The sequence below is a fragment of the Leucoraja erinacea genome, chromosome 25, assembly GCF_028641065.1.
Source record: "Leucoraja erinacea ecotype New England chromosome 25, Leri_hhj_1, whole genome shotgun sequence".
Classification (NCBI taxonomy): Eukaryota; Metazoa; Chordata; class Chondrichthyes; order Rajiformes; family Rajidae; genus Leucoraja; species Leucoraja erinaceus.
This window is the reverse complement of record NC_073401.1, coordinates 26493111-26509757: the sequence shown is the minus strand read 5'-3', so window position 1 is coordinate 26509757 and position 16647 is coordinate 26493111. Positions and strand designations below refer to the sequence as shown.

General features: G+C 45.4%; 1 protein-coding gene across 1 annotated transcript in view; it reads right to left on the bottom strand.

Moving 5' to 3' along the window:
- The window catches only part of LOC129709363 (rabphilin-3A-like), a 28599-nt gene that overhangs the window by 3352 nt on the left and 8600 nt on the right, over positions 1-16647 (bottom strand). Inside the window, exons 4-7 of the mRNA XM_055655662.1 lie at positions 12280-12363; positions 9728-9811; positions 8003-8408; positions 7506-7585 (exon numbers count right to left, since the gene is read on the bottom strand). Of these exons, the coding sequence (XP_055511637.1) occupies positions 7506-7585; positions 8003-8408; positions 9728-9811; positions 12280-12363 (654 nt within the window). The remainder of the gene's footprint in view (positions 1-7505; positions 7586-8002; positions 8409-9727; positions 9812-12279; positions 12364-16647) is intronic.

The following is a 16647-nucleotide window of genomic DNA, read 5'->3' as shown; positions in this document are numbered from 1 at the left end:
CCGGTCCTAAAAGACTTCCCTCTTATCCTTAAACTGTGACCCCTAGTTCTGGACTTCCCCAACATCGGGAATAACCTTCCTGCATCTAGCCTGTCCAACCTCTTAAGAATTTTGTAAGTTTCTATAAGGTCCCCCCTCAATCTTCTGAATTCTAGCGTGTACAAGCCGAGCCTATCCAGTCTTTCTTCATATGAAAGTCCTGCCATCCCAGGAATCAGTCTGGTGAACATTCTCTGTACTCCCTCTATGGCAAGAATGTCTTTCCTCAGATTAGGAGATCAAAACTGTACACAATACTCCAGGTGTGATCTAACCACCAACTGATCACCAAACTCGGTAACCTGGGCATCGACCCCTCCCTCTGCAACTGGATACTGGACTTTCTAACCAACAGACCCCAGTCTGTGAGGTTAGACAAGCACACCTCTTCAACCCTCACCCTGAACAGGGCTGTGTGCTGAGCCCCCTCCTCTACTCCCTCTTCACCTATGACTGCACACCTGTACATGGTACTAACACCATCATCAAGTATGCAGATGATACAACGGTGATTGGCCTCATCAGCAACAACGATGAGCTGGCCTACAGGGAGGAGGTCCAGCACTTAGCAGCATGGTGCGCTGACAACAACCTGGCCCTTAACTCCAAGAAGACCAAGGAGCTCATTGTAGACTTCAGGAAGTCCAGAGGCGGCACGCACACCCCCATCCACATTAACGGGACGGAGGTGGAACGTGTTTCTAGCTTCAGGTTCCTGGGAGTCAACATCTCCGATGACCTCTCTTGGACCCACAATACCTCTACTCTGATCAAGAAGGCTCATCAGCGTCTCTTCTTCCAGAGTAGACTGAAGAAGGTCAATCTGTCTCCTCAGATCCTGGTGAACTTCTACCACTGCACCATCGAGAGCATCCTTACCAACTGCATCACAGTATGGTATGGCAACTGCTCTGTCTCCGACCGGAAGGCATTGCAGAGGGTGGTGAACATTGCCCAACGCATCACCGGTTCCTCGCTCCCCTCCATTGAGTCTGTCCAAAGCAAGCGCTGTCTGCGGAGGGCGCTCAGCATCGCCAAGGACTGCTCTCACCCCAACCATGGACTGTTTACCCTCCTACCATCCGGGAGGCGCTACAGGTCTCTCCGTTGCCGAACCAGCAGGTCGAGGAACAGCTTCTTTCCAGCGGCTGTCACTCTACTCAACAACGTACCTCGGTGACTGCCAATCACCACCCCACTCCCCCACCCGGACACTTATTATTATTCATTTAAATCGTTTGCTATATCGCTCTTCCAGGGAGATGCTAAATGCATTTCGTTGTCTCTGTACTGTACACTGACAATGACAATTAAAATTGAATCTGAATCTGACCAAGACCCTGTACAAGTGCAGTAGAACCTCCCTGCTCTTATACTCAAATCCTTTTGCTATGAAATTATTCCTCTATAAGGTCAGCCATCAGTCTCCTACACTCCAGGGGGAAAAGACCCAGCCTATTCAGCCTTCTCCTTATAGTCCAGAGTATGTATAAACTCGTAACGTTCTGGGTTTTTTTTATCAATTTGTCTATTTTGCACCTTTCCAGTTGAATGACATTCTTCTTAGAGCAAGGGACCAAGAACTATACACAATATTCCAAATGTGGCCATACGAATGCCTTGTACAACTGTAACATATTGTGCTAAATCCTGTACACAATATCCTGACCGATGAAGGCAAATGTGCCAAGCACTTTCTTTACCAACATGTCCACTTGTGTTGCTCCCTTCATCGCTAGGTCTGTGTACCGCTCTCTCCAGGGTCCTACTATTTACTGTGCAAGTCTAGTCCTGGTTTGTCCTTCCAAAATGCAACACCTCACCTTTATCTGAATTAAATGTCATCAGCTATTCCTTAGCCCACTGGCCCAGTTCATCAAGATCACATTGTAATTGTAGATTTGTAACGATTCAGAGTTAACCAGCATACATAGAAACAGTCTGTGTGGCCCAACTCGACCAAGATGCCCATCTCTATCTCTATAACTTTAAAACTCTATAACTTTAAAACACAAAGCAGTCCTCAGGTCACCTTTTAGTATTTCCCCTCTCACTATCAACCTATACCCTCTAGTTTTAGATCCCCCAACCCTAGGAAACTGACTGTGACTACCTAACCTACCTATTCTCTCATAATTTTATAAACCTTTTCATCAGGTCCCTCAATCTTGTTCGCACCAGGAAATGCACTTTGTGTCTATAACCATATAACCATATAACAATTACAGCACGGAAACAGGCCATCTCGGCCCTACATGTCCGTGCCGAACAAAGGTTTTTTCCCCTTAGTCCCACCTGCCTGCACTCATACCATAACCCTCCATTCCCTTCTCATCCATATGCCTATCCAATTTATTTTTAAATGATACCAATGAACCCGCCACCACCACTTCCACTGGAAGCTCATTCCACACCGCTACCACTCTCTGAGTAAAGAAGTTCCCCCTCATATTACCCCTAAAATTCTGTCCCTTAATTCTGAAGTCATGTCCTCTTGTTTGAATCTTCCCTGTTCTCAAAGGGAAAAGCTTGTCCACATCAACTCTGTCTATCCCTCTCATCATTTTAAAGACCTCTATCAGGTCACCCCTTAACCTTCTGCGCTCCAGAGAATAAAGACCTAACTTATTCAACCTATCTCTGTAACTTAGTTGTTGAAACCCAGGCAACATTCTAGTAAATCTCCTCTGTACTCTCTCTATTTTGTTGACATCCTTCCTATAATTGGGCGACCAAAATTGTACACCATACTCCAGATTTGGTCTCACCAATGCCTTGTACAATTTTAACATTACATCCCAGCTTCTATACTCAATGCTCTGATTTATAAAGGCTAGCATACCAAAAGCTTTCTTTACCACCCTATCTATATGAGATTCCACCTTCAAGGAACTATGCACGGTTATACCCAGATCCCTCTGTTCAACTGCATTCTTCAATTCCCTACCATTTACCATGTACATCCTATTTTGATTTGTCCTGCCAAGGTGTAGCACCTCACATTTATCAGCATTAAACTCCATCTGCCATCTTTCAGCCCATTTTTCCAAATGGCCTAAATCACTCTGTAGACTTTGGAAATCCTCTTCATTATCCACAACACCCCCTATCTTGGTATCATCTGCATACTTACTAATCCAATTTGCCACACCTTCATCCAGATCATTGATGTACATGACAAACAACAAAGGACCCAACACAGATCCCTGAGGCACCCCACTAGTCACCTGCCTCCAACCCGATAAACAGCCATCCACCATTACCCTCTGGCTTCTCCCATTCAGCCACTGTTGAATCCATCTTGCTTTTCCTGCATTTATACCCAACAGTTGAACCTTCTTAACCAACCTTCCATGAGGAACCTTGTCAAAGGCCTTACTAAAGTCCATATAGACAACATCCACTGCTTTACCCTCGTCAATTTCCCTAGTAACCTCTTCAAAAAATTCAAGAAGATTAGTCAAACATGACCTTCCAGGCACAAATCCATGTTGACTGTTCCTAATCAGACCCTGTTTATCGAGATGCTTATATATATTATCTCTAAGTATCTTTTCCATTAATTTGCCCACCACTGAAGTCAAACTAACAGGTCTATAATTGCTAGGTTTACTCTTAGAACCCTTTTTAAACAATGGAACAACATGCGCAGTACGCCAATCCTCGGGGACTATTCCCGTTTCTAATGACATTTGAAATATTTCTGTCATAGCCCCGGCTATTTCTACACTAACTTCCCTCAATGTCCTAGGGAATATCCTGTCAGGACCTGGAGACTTATCCACTTTTATATTTTTCAAAAGTGTCAGTACTTCTTTTACTTTGAACCTCATAGTATCCATAGCTACTCTACTAGTTTCCCTTACCTCACATAATTCAATATCCTTCTCCTTGGTCAATACCGAAGAAAAAAAATTGTTCAATATCTCCCCCATCTCTTTTGGCTCTGCAGATAGCTGTCCACTCTGTCTCTCCAATGGACCAATTTTATCCCTCGTTATCCTTTTGCTATTAATATAGCTGTAGAAACCCTTTGGATTTACTTTCACCTTACTTGCCAAAGCAACCTCATATCTTCTTTTAGCTTTTCTAATTTCTTTCTTAAGATTCTTTTTACATTCCTTATACTCCTCAAGCACCTCATTTACTTCATGCTGCCTATAATTATTGTAGATCTCCTTCTTTTTCCGAACAAGATGTCCAATTTCCCTTGAAAACCAGGGCTCTTTCCAATTTTTACTGTTTCCTTTCAACTGAACAGGAACATAAAGATTCTGTACTCTTAAAATTTCCCCTTTAAATGTCCTCCATTTCTCTTCTACATCTTTCCCATAAAACAAAATGTCCCAGTTCACTCCTTTTAAATCATCTCGCATCGCATCAAAGTTAGCCTTTCTCCAATCAAAAATCTCAACCCTAGGTCCAGTTCTGACCCTCTCCATAATTATATTGAAACTAATGGTATTGTGATCACTGGACCCGAAGTGCTCCCCAACGCATACCTCTGCCACCTGTCCCGTCTCATTTTCTAACAGGAGGTCCAGCACTGCCCCTCCTCTAGTAGGTACCTCTATGTATTGCTGCAAAAAACTATCCTGCACACATTTTACAAACTCTAAACCATCCAGCCCATTTACAGAATGTGTTTCCCAGTCTATGTGTGGAAAGTTGAAATCTCCCACAATCACTACCTTGTGCTTACTACTAATATCTGCTATCTCCTTACATATTTGCTCTTCCAATTCTCGCTCCCCATTTGGCGGTCTATAATACACCCCTATAAGTGTTGCTACACCTTTCCCACTTCTCAATTCCACCCAAATAGCCTCCCTAGACGAGCCCTCCAATCTATCCTGCCAAAGCACTGCTGTAATATCTTCCCTGACTAGCAATGCAACACCTCCACCTCTTGCCCCTCCAATTCTATCACACCTGAAGCAACGAAATCCTGGAATATTTAGTTTCCAATCACAGCCCTCCTGCAACCACGTTTCACTGATCGCCACAACATCATACTTCCAGGTGTCTATCCAGACTCTAAGCTCATCCACCTTTCTTACAATGCTCCTAGCATTAAAATATGCACATTTAAGAAAACCCCCGTCTCTTATTCTCTGTTTATTTCCTTTTTTTTCTTTCCCCTCTTGTGTCCGAGTGCTTCCCATTTCTGCTTCCTGCCTCCCATTCTGTCTACTACCTTTCGCTATTTGAGTCCCTCGCCCCAACCATTCTAGTTTAAAGTCTCCCCAGCTGCCTTTGCAAATTTCCCCGCTAGGATATTGGTCCCCCTCGGGTTCAAGTGCAACCCATCCTTTCTTTACAGGTCCCACCTTCCCCAAAAGAAGTCCCAATGATCCAGGAACTTGAATCCCTGCCCTCTGCACCAGTCTTTCAGCCACGCATTTATCCTCCACCTCGCTCCATTCCTACTCTCACTGTCGCGTGGCACAGGCAGTAATCCTGAGATTGTTACCTTTTTGGTCCTTTTTCTTAACTCTCCTCCCAACTCCCTAAATCCTCCCTTCAGGACCTCTTCCCTTTTTTTACCTATGTCATTGGTACCTATATGTACCACAACCTCAGGCTCCTCTCCCTCTGATTTAAGGATATCTTGGATGCGTTGAGACACGTCCGAGACCTTGGCACCAGGGAGGCAGACCACCATCCTGGTCTCCCGACTGCGTCCACAGAATCGCCTATCCGACCCCCTAACAATAGAGTCCCCAATTACTATTGCCCTCTTTTTTTCCCTACCTTTTGGAGCAACAGGGCCGGTCTCTGTGCTGGAGGCCCATCCACTGTCACTACCCCCGGGTAGGCTGTCACCCCCATCCGTACTCAAACAGGAGTACTTATTTGCGAGGTGTACCGACATTGGAGTACTCACTCGTTCCTGCCTCTGCCCCTTGCCCTTCCTTAACGTGACCCACATGTCTCTCTCCCGTGGTTTTGGAGTGACCACCTCCCTATAACTCCCCTCTATGACCTCCTCACTCTCCCTGATCAGACAGAGGTCATCGAGCTGCTGCTCCAGGATCCTAATACGGTCCCTTAGGAGCCCCATCTCGCTGCACCTGGTGCAGATGTGGACGTCTGGAGGGCCATCCGACACCATGACCTCCCACATCTGACATCCAGAACAGTATACTGCTCTGACTGTCATTCTCCCACCTTACCCTGGATCTGATACCAGTATAATACAATAGAAACTGCTGGGAGAAATCAGCAGGTATCTGACTCACAACAGCTGCTCCCTCGTGACCTTTAAACAGCCCTTTATTATATAAACAAAAAGCACTGTACCTTTAGCCCACTGTACCTTAACTAAAGCACTGCACCTTTAGCCCACTGTACCTTTAGCCCACTGTACCTTTAGCCCACTGTACCTTTACTAAAGCACTGCACCTTTAACCAGAAAGCACAAATGCTAACCTGAGGTTGCACCCAATCAGCTGCTTCCTCTAGTCTGCTTCCACCAATCAGCGGCTTCCACCAGAACCCTCCCTATGGAGTGTGGAACGTTACGGATTTTGGTAAAAGCCCTGACCCTCCTCCACTGCTCACCAACGGTCCCGGGCCTCTGTCCATTCTCTCCTCATAACTCAAGTCTTCCAGTCCAGGCAATATTTCTGTGAATCTTTTCTGCATCCTCTCTAGCTGTATCACAACCTTCCTACAGCAAGGCTACCAGAACTACACACTCTATACCAATGTGGCCCAACCAAATATTTATAGAAGTTAATTAACCCTCAAACCTGCACGTCTTTGGAGAATGGGAGGAAACCGGAGCACCCAGAGAAAACCCATGGGGTCACAGGGAGAACGTACAAACTCCGTTCAGACAGCATCCAGTTGGGATCTAACCCGGGTCTCTGGCGCTGTAAGGCAGCAACTCTACTGCTGTGCGTTGTGCCGCCCCTTTGGTCCTTAGACCAAACTAAAGGCAACCGCTCCCCTGGTCTGTATTTTGGGACAAGTGCATCCAGCTGGTGACATGTATGCCCGGCCTGCTTCAACTTTCCAATTAATCTTTCTTAGAAAAACATAGGTTTGCACAGAGGGTTCCTAAACAGGGAAGGATGCACTCATTCCGTAAGATGTGTTACGAGAGGGTGCCAAGAACAAAGATGGACCATGAGTACTTAATGAGTACTTTGTCATTTTATCAGCACCAAATGCGTGGCGACTCTTTGCACGCTTTGTGTATCGTATGCAAAAACAAAGAATCTCACTGTACCGGGATACATTTGACAGTAGAATAACATTGCATCATTGAATTGAATTGAATAATTGAATCAAATGAATTCTGCTTCCATTGTCGTGTCTGATAAAGAATAAATGCTGACTTTTATTCTCTTGATGGACTAGAAACTGATTTGATATCTTTGGAATCCTCACTCTGTACTTGATCACGGAGGTATAAGAGAAAGGGGGAATTTGAAGTGAAATGAGTCATGCCAGCTCACCTTTGCTCTTACGATGGTGCAGTGCAGAGCGTTGTTGACCTGGTCATATGTCAGACTGAACTCCAGTGTTCCCAGTGTCGCTGTGAACACAACCAAGACCATCTGAGCCAACAATCGCTAATGTCAGGGTGAAATTAGCTCTCTCGTCAATCACTCTTATTTTGGTTTAAAAACCATAATCTCTTCCCATAAATGTCACATCACCACATCACAACTCTGATACATCTCCTCTGGTGCTACTGCTGTCATTTCACAGATAACATAGGCACTTATGTTTCATATTGTATCCAATACTAAGACCATAAGCCATGGGAGCTGAATTAGGCCATTCGACCCATCAAGTCAACCCCGCCATTTGATCATACCTGATCTAATTTTCCCTCTCAACTCCATTCTTCTGCCTTCTCGCCGTAACCTTTGATGTCTTTACTAAACTAAACTAAACCAAACCAAATGACACTAATAAAGCCCTTTTGGACTTCCCAACGATTACTTACTGGGTTCATCCGAATCATAAGCCTCCTCATCCTCTTCATCCTGCTGTTGCTGTTGGTGGGAGGGAGGCAGTGGGGGGCTGCCGCTGGGTGCAGCAAACTGGCTGGATTGCCTGACGCCTCTCTCTTCCTTCGCTGCCACGTATCCCAAGTCGACTGTTGGGGGGGGCTGACTGGGCACGGAATGTGACAGGGCCGGGGAGCCCACCGCTGTCAAAGACAGAAAAAACACCCAAGAGGGAAGTCTTTCTTTTTTCCCTGCCCATCGATGGACCGAGATGAAGACTAGGGAGAATGCGGAAGGATGGGCGGGGGAGGGAAGGGACGGGGGGGGGGTCGCTCTTACTTGGCTGCTGCTCGGGGTATCTGGGAGTTGATCCCTGACTTGGTCTATAGGTTGCAGGGCCACCTGTAAACAAGGAGACAAAAACAATGTCAGTCCAACAGGTCCACTGCTCTCCAATAATGTCAGTAAGAAGAGCACCAAAATGAAGGTCACCAATGAACGAGGAAGGAAACCATCCACTCAAAATACACGTCTGTACAAAGAGGTAGAGCTGATGCCTAGCAGCGCAAGAGACCCGGCTTTGATCCTGACCTCGGGTACTTTGTGTGTGGAGTTTGCACGTTCTCCCTGTGACCGCGTGGGTTTCTGCCGGATGCTCAACCCACTGATTTCACGCCGTCCATCGATCACCTGTTCACACTAGCTCTATGTTATCACACTTACTCGTCCACTCCCGACACACTTGGGGCAATTGACCACGGCCAAATACAAAACCACACGTCTTTGGGATGTGATAGGAAACCAGAGCACCCAGGGGAAACCCACACGGTCACAGGTAACAAGTCCAAACGCCACACAGACAGCACCCAAGGTCAGAATCGAACCCGGGTCTCTGGCAGTGTGAGGCAGCAGCTCTACCTGCCCAATTAACAAAGGAGAACTTTCCCAGGACCTCAACACTAAAAACTCAGCCACGATCTTAGTCAATGGCTGATCATAGGCTGGATGGATTACTCCTGCTGCTATTTTTATCATCCTCTGTGTTTATGTTTTTCTGCACAGATTTTCTGATCGTCCCATAGTTTGCTGGAAACTGTGCAGTTGGGTAAGCACCACTTGCGGCCAGAAGACCACAAGACATAGGAGCAGATTTAGGCCATTCGGCCCATGAGTCATCTCCGCCATCCTTTGACGTCCATACTAATCAAGCCATTGCTTAGCTTAGAGCTGCTGCACAAGATTGTGAGATCGCCTCGGCTGCTAGACTTTCAACGGCTCATTCATGAGGAGGAATTTCTTTAGTCAGAGGGTAGTGAATCTCTGGTATTCATTGCCGCAGAAGGTTGTGGAAGCCAAGTCATGGGAATTTTTAAGGTGGAGATTGACATTCTAGATTAGTACATTATAGGGTGTCAGGGGTTATGGGGAGAAGGCAGGAGAATGGGGTTGAGAGGGAAAGATAGATCAACCATGATTGAATGGGGGAGAATGCTCGATGGACTGAATGGCCAAATTCTGCTCCTATAACTTATGAACGCGTTCTGAAATGTCCTCCACCTGCCTCCAGCTCCCTCCCATCTCCCTTCAGTAATTCGTCCATTGATCTGACTTTCTTTCCTGAGCGTTGGCATCGTGTCCGATCCCCGCACAGCTGGTCAAGCCTTCCATCGCGCGCTCCCCATTCGCCTCACCTCATTCCCCACCCCGCGGGAGATACGTACTTGCTTGGGGAGGCTGTGTAGCAGCAGCCTGGTGTTGGGTAGCAGGAGCTCGGGAGCTTGGAGCTGGAGAGTGGCGCCGTCCGGCTGGGGAAAAGGGTTAGAGTTAACGTCAGCAGGGTGAAAGCAATTAAACACAAAATGCTGGCAACAATCGGCAGATTAGGCAACGCTTTACCAGAACGCTGCCTGGATTAGGTGGTTTTAGGCAATAGACAAAGACAATAAACTATAGGTGCAGGAGTAGGCAATTCGGTCCTTCGAGCCAGTGATCATGTGATTCACTGTGATCATGGCTGATTATCCACATTCAGTACCTCGTTCCTGCCTTCTCACCATATCCCCTGACTGCTATCTTTAAGAGCTCCAGCTAACTCAGCTATCTTAGCTGCAGGGAGAGGTTGGACAGACTTTCTGGAGTGTCAGAGGCTGAGGGGAGTTTTATCCAGAGCAGGGGAATCTAGAACCAGATGTTTAGTTTGGAGATACAGCATGGAAACAGGTGCCTCGGCTCACCGAGCCCACGTCAACTAGTGATTACACTAGGGACAATTTACATTTATACCAAGCCAATTAACCTGTATGTTTTTGGAGTGCAGGAGGAAACTGGAGGTCCCAGAGAAAACCCCGCAGGTCACAGGGAGAATGTACAAATTCCAGTCAGGATCAAACCTGGGGATGCCATAGAGGGAGTGCAGAGAAGGTTCACCAGACTGATTCCTGGGATGTCAGGATTGTCTTATGAAGAAAGACTGGATAGACTTGCTTTATACTCTCTAGAATTTAGGAGATTGAGAGGGGATCTTATAGAAACTTACAAAATTCTTAAGGGGTTGGACAGGCTAGATGCAGGAAGATTGTTCCCGATGTTGGGGAAGTCCAGGACAAGGGGTCACAGCTTAAGGATAAGGGGGAAATCCTTTAAAACCGAGATGAGGAGAACTTTTTTCACACAGAGAGTGGTGAATCTCTGGAACTCTCTGCTACAGAGGGTAGTTGAGGCCAGTTCATTGGCTATATTTAGGAGGGAGTTAGATGTGGCCCTTGTGGCCAAGGGGATCAGAGGGTATGGAGAGAAGGCAGGTACGGGATACTGAGTTGGATGATCAGCCATGATCATATTGAATGGCGGTGCAGGCTCGAAGGGCCGAATGGCCTACTCCTGCACCTAATTTCTATGTTTCTATGTCTTTGGTGCCACCTCCAACGCTTAAAGGACACTTGGACAGGTACATAGATAGGAACTGTTCAGACGGATACAGTATGGGCTGAATGCGGGTAAATGGTTTTAGCTTAGAAGGGGCATCTCGGCCGCATGGACCAGTTGGGCTGAAGGGACTTTTTGCCATGCTCTATGAATTGATAGAATTATATAAAATAATGTGAGGCATTGATAGGGCAGAGAGGCAGAACCTTTTTCCCTGAGTGGAATTTCAAAGACTAGAGGGCATAGATTTAAGGCGATAGGGGCAAAATTTAAAGGAGATGTGCAGGGCAAACTTTTTTACAGAGAGTGATGCCAGGGGTTGTGGTGGAGACAGATCTGATAGTGGTGTTTATGAGGCGTTTAGATAGGCACATGAATGTGCACGGAATGGAGGGATATGGATCATGTGCACGCAGAGGAGGTTAGTTTAACTTGGCATCATGTTCGACACAGACATTGTGACCCTGTGATGTACTGTTCCTGCGCTGTACTGTTTAGCCAGGTCACATTCACCTCCCTCAGTCGATTTCTCCGCCTTTATCTGCATGTGCATTAATGCCGTTGTCATTATCTTACAGATTTAACTCTGTTACTGTATGTATAATATCAAGCACACAGTAACACACTATTTTGGCCCCAAATAGTAATGAGTGGTACTGGTTCTCTGGTCTTTGAAACGTTCTAACTGCTGTAGAAAAGGAATAGACGACAATTCTGGTCAGAACCGTTCTTCTAACTTAGTTCTTCTCATTTCACTAGCCTGGCTGTGAAACTCCACACAGACAGCACCTGAGATCAGGATTAAATCTTGGTTCTCTGGTGCTGTGAGGCAGTGATTCTACCTGAGCCACCCAAAAAATTGACCTGAAACATTATCACAGCTTCTCTGTCCACGGATACTGCCTGATCTGCTGAGTGTTTCCAGCATTTTCGGTTTTTATTTCAGATTTCCAGCATCTATAATTGTTTTTTTTTAATTATCAATCATATTCCTCACAGTGTTAGACCAATGCTGAGCAGTACCTGGACTCAAAACAGAGTAGGCATCAAACATGTTGAAATATTTAAGAGATAAGAGTTTGGCAACCCACCCTTCATGAGAATAAATCATTTATAACACTAAACTTAATGCTCTGTGTTCCATTTTAGTAGTCAGAACTCCATTGAAATACTATTAATGTGGAATTAATCCAGCTCCCTCCCATCTCCCTTCAGTAATTCGTCCATTGATCTGACTTTCTTTCCTGAGCGTTGGCATCGTGTCCGATCCCCGCACAGCTGGTCAAGCCTTCCCTCAGGCGCTCCCCATTCGCCTCACCTCATTCCCCACCCCGCGGGAGATACGTACTTGCTTGGGGAGGCTGTGTAGCAGCAGCCTGGTGTTGGGTAGCAGGAGCTCGGGAGCTTGGAGCTGGAGAGTGGCGCCGTCCGGCTGGGGAAAAGGGTTAGAGTTAACGTCAGCAGGGTGAAAGCAATTTAACACAAAATGCTGGAAACAATCGGCAGATTAGGCAACGCTTTACCAGAACGCTGCCTGGATTAGGTGGTTTTAGGCAATAGACAAAGACAATAAACTATAGGTGCAGGAGTAGGCAATTCGGTCCTTCGAGCCTGTGATCATGTGATTCACTGTGATCATGGCTGATTATCCACATTCAGTACCTCGTTCCTGCCTTCTCACCATATCCCCTGACTGCTATCTTTAAGAGCTCCAGCTAACTCAGCTATTTTAGCTGCAGGGAGAGGTTGGACAGACTTTCTGGAGTGTCAGAGGCTGAGGGGAGTTTTATCCAGAGCAGGGGAATCTAGAACCAGATGTTTAGTTTGGAGATACAGCATGGAAACAGGTGCCTCGGCTCACCGAGCCCACGTCAACTAGTGATTACACTAGGGACAATTTACATTTATACCAAGCCAATTAACCTGCATGTTTTTGGAGTGCAGGAGGAAACTGGAGGTCCCAGAGAAAACCCCGCAGGTCACAGGGAGAATGTACAAATTCCAGTCAGGATCAAACCTGGGGATGCCATAGAGGGAGTGCAGAGAAGGTTCACCAGACTGATTCCTGGGATGTCAGGATTGTCTTATGAAGAAAGACTGGATAGACTTGCTTTATACTCTCTAGAATTTAGGAGATTGAGAGGGGATCTTATAGAAACTTACAAAATTCTTAAGGGTTTGGACAGGCTAGATGCAGGAAGATTGTTCCCGATGTTGGGGAAGTCCAGGACAAGGGGTCACAGCTTAAGGATAAGGGGGAAATCCTTTAAAACCGAGATGAGGAGAACTTTTTTCACATAGAGAGTGGTGAATCTCTGGAACTCTCTGCCACAGAGGGTAGTTGAGGCCAGTTCATTGGCTATATTTAAGAGGGAGTTAGATGTGGCCCTTGTGGCCAAGGGGATCAGAGGGTATGGAGAGAAGGCAGGTACGGGATACTGAGTTGGATGATCAGCCATGATCATATTGAATGGCGGTGCAGGCTCGAAGGGCCGAATGGCCTACTCCTGCACCTAATTTCTATGTTTCTATGTCTTTGGTGCCACCTCCAACGCTTAAAGGGCACTTGGACAGGTACATAGATAGGAACTGTTCAGACGGATACAGTATGGGCTGAATGCGGGTAAATGGTTTTAGCTTAGAAGGGGCATCTCGGCCGCATGGACCAGTTGGGCTGAAGGGACTTATTGCCATGCTCTATGAATTGATAGAATTATATAAAATAATGTGAGGCATTGATAGGGCAGAGAGGCAGAACCTTTTTCCCTGAGTGGATTTTCAAAGACTAGAGGGCATAGATTTAAGGCGATAGGGGCAAAATTTAAAGGAGATGTGCAGGGCAAACTTTTTTACAGAGAGTGATGCCAGGGGTTGTGGTGGAGACAGATCTGATAGTGGTGTTTATGAGGCGTTTAGATAGGCACATGAATGTGCACGGAATGGAGAGATATGGATCATGTGCAAACAGAGGAGGTTAGTTTAACTTGGCATCATGTTCGACACAGACATTGTGACCCTGTGATGTACTGTTCCTGCGCTGTACTGTTTAGCCAGATCACATTCACCTCCCTCAGTCGATTTCTCCGCCTTTATCTGCATGTGCATTAATGCCGTTGTCATTATCTTACAGATTTAACTCTGTTACTGTATGTATAATATCAAGCACACAGTAACACACTATTTTGGCCCCAAATAGTAATGAGTGGTACTGGTTCTCTGGTCTTTGAAACGTTCTAACTGCTGTAGAAAAGGAATAGACGACAATTCTGGTCAGAACCCTTCTTCTAACTTAGTTCTTCTCATTTCACTAGCCTGGCTGTGAAACTCCATACAGACAGCACCTGAGATCAGGATTAAATCTTGGTTCTCTGGTGCTGTGAGGCAGTGATTCTACCTGAGCCACCCAAAAAATTGACCTGAAATATTATCACAGCTTCTCTGTCCACGGATGCTGCCTGATCTGCTGAGTGTTTCCAGCATTTTCGGTTTTTATTTCAGATTTCCAGCATCTATAATTGTTTTTTTTTAAATTATCAATCATATTCCTCACAGTGTTAGACCAATGCTGAGCAGTACCTGGACTCAAAACAGAGTAAGCATCAAACATGTTGAAATATTTAAGAGATAAGAGTTTGGCAACCCACCCTTCATGAGAATAAATCATTTATAACACTAAACTTAATCTGTGTTCCATTTTAGTAGTCAGAATATTGAAATACTATTAATGGAAGTAATGTGGTACTTTTCACATTGAATCATCTCCAAAAGAATTACTGTGATGTAACATCTTCTGTTAAGTAAGCAAATGCATTAGCCATTTTGCATGAACGATGTCTCACCAGCAGCTTCAATGAATGATTCATTTGCTTTGCTTTGTATCAAGAGGATATGTGGGTCAGGTTAGCAGAGAAACGTTTCTCATCCATTCTCTACAGATAATGTCAAAAGCTAGTTTACACAGTTTCACTTTAGGTATTTATTCAGCGAGCACTACACAACACTAACCTTAACTATGGACTTCTATGGGTTGTCCTAGGTAACACTGCTTTTTTGCTCGTACTATTACCTATTGCACGGTGGTAAATAATTTATTGACATATTTTATTACTACATATTATTTAGGTTTAGGTTTATTATTGTCACATGTATCGAGGAACAGTGAAAAACTTTCTGCTCACATGCTAACCAAAGAAATCAGATAATACCATGAATGACATGAATACTAAATTCAAGTATAAATGGTAGAGGGAAGAGAAAGATACAGAGTGTAGAATATGTTTCTCTGCGTTGAAGCGTAACAATTCCAGAGAAAAAATTTCCAATGTCCTCAATGAAGTAGGTTGGATAAATGAGAGCTTATGTAAGGACCGCTCAGAATTTGATAACGGGGGGAAGAGGCTGTTTCCGAGTCGAATGGTGCGTGCTTTCAAGCTTTTGCATCTTCTGTCTAACAGGAGCAGGAAAAGGATGGAATTACCTGGGTTGTGGGAAAGGTCTCAGGTTATGTTGGCTGCTTTCCCTAGGCAGCGTGAAGTGTAGACGGAGTCAATGGTGGGTCTGTGTGATGGACTGGGTTACATCCACAAATCTGCAATTTCTTACAGCCTTGGCCACAGCTGTTCCCAAACCAAGCTAGGATGCAACCTGACACAATGCTTTCTACGGTGTATTTGTAGAAGTGTGTACGAGTTGTTGGAGACATGCCAAATCTACATGTACTGTGTTCCCAGGCATATTATGCTACTGCAAGTAAGATCCCCATTATTCTGCTGTTGGTACCTATGACAATTAAACACTCTTGATTCTATACAGGGGAAGGTGAAAGGAAGAAATAAGTGAACTTCGGCATGTTTAGGGTGGCGGAGTTAGTGCCACTGCCTCAGCCCGAACAATGCAAGTTGATTCCTGACTTTGAATGCTTCCTCTGCAGAGTTTACTTGCTCTTCTTGCGATTATATGGATCTCTGCAGGCTGCTCTGGTTTCCTCCCACCCTTAGGTGTATTGGTTGTTGTAAATTCCCACCGACAGTAGGTATGTGGCCGAAGAATCAAACAGAATAGTCGATGGGTATTTGTGCGCAGAATGTGGGGCACAGTGACGCAGCGGTAGAGTTACTGCTTTATAGCGCCAGACACCCGGGTTCGATCCCAACTACTGGTGCTGTCTGCATGGAGTTTGCACATTCTCCCTGTGACCGCATGTGTTTTCTCCAGGTGCTCTGGGTTCCTCCCACATTCCAAAGATGTGCGGGTTTGTAGATAAATTGGCTTCTGTAAATTACCCATAGTTTGTAGAATGCAAAATTGGAATAACATAGAACTAGTGAATGGGTGATCATTGGTCGGCATGGACACAGTGGGCCGAAGGGTTGTTTCCATGCTGTAACTCTAAACTAAACTAAGGAGAGGGGAGAATGGTACTGGTCGGCTTTCTTTGCAGGGAGTTAAAGGACGGAATGGTCTCCTGCGTCATAATGAATAAGGACATTTAAGATGACCTGGTGTTATGCTTGAGAAGTTGGAAGCATTCCAGGTGGTTAATTTATGAACTTTGCACAGAGGATATAAACATGTTGAGAACAGTCAATATTTGAGGGAATGGCAACAATATTAGTGTTTTAGATTGTTCAAAGAAACATAGAAACATAGAAATTAGGTGCAGGAGTAGGCCATTCGGCCCTTCGAGCCTGCACCGCCATTTAATATGATCATGGCT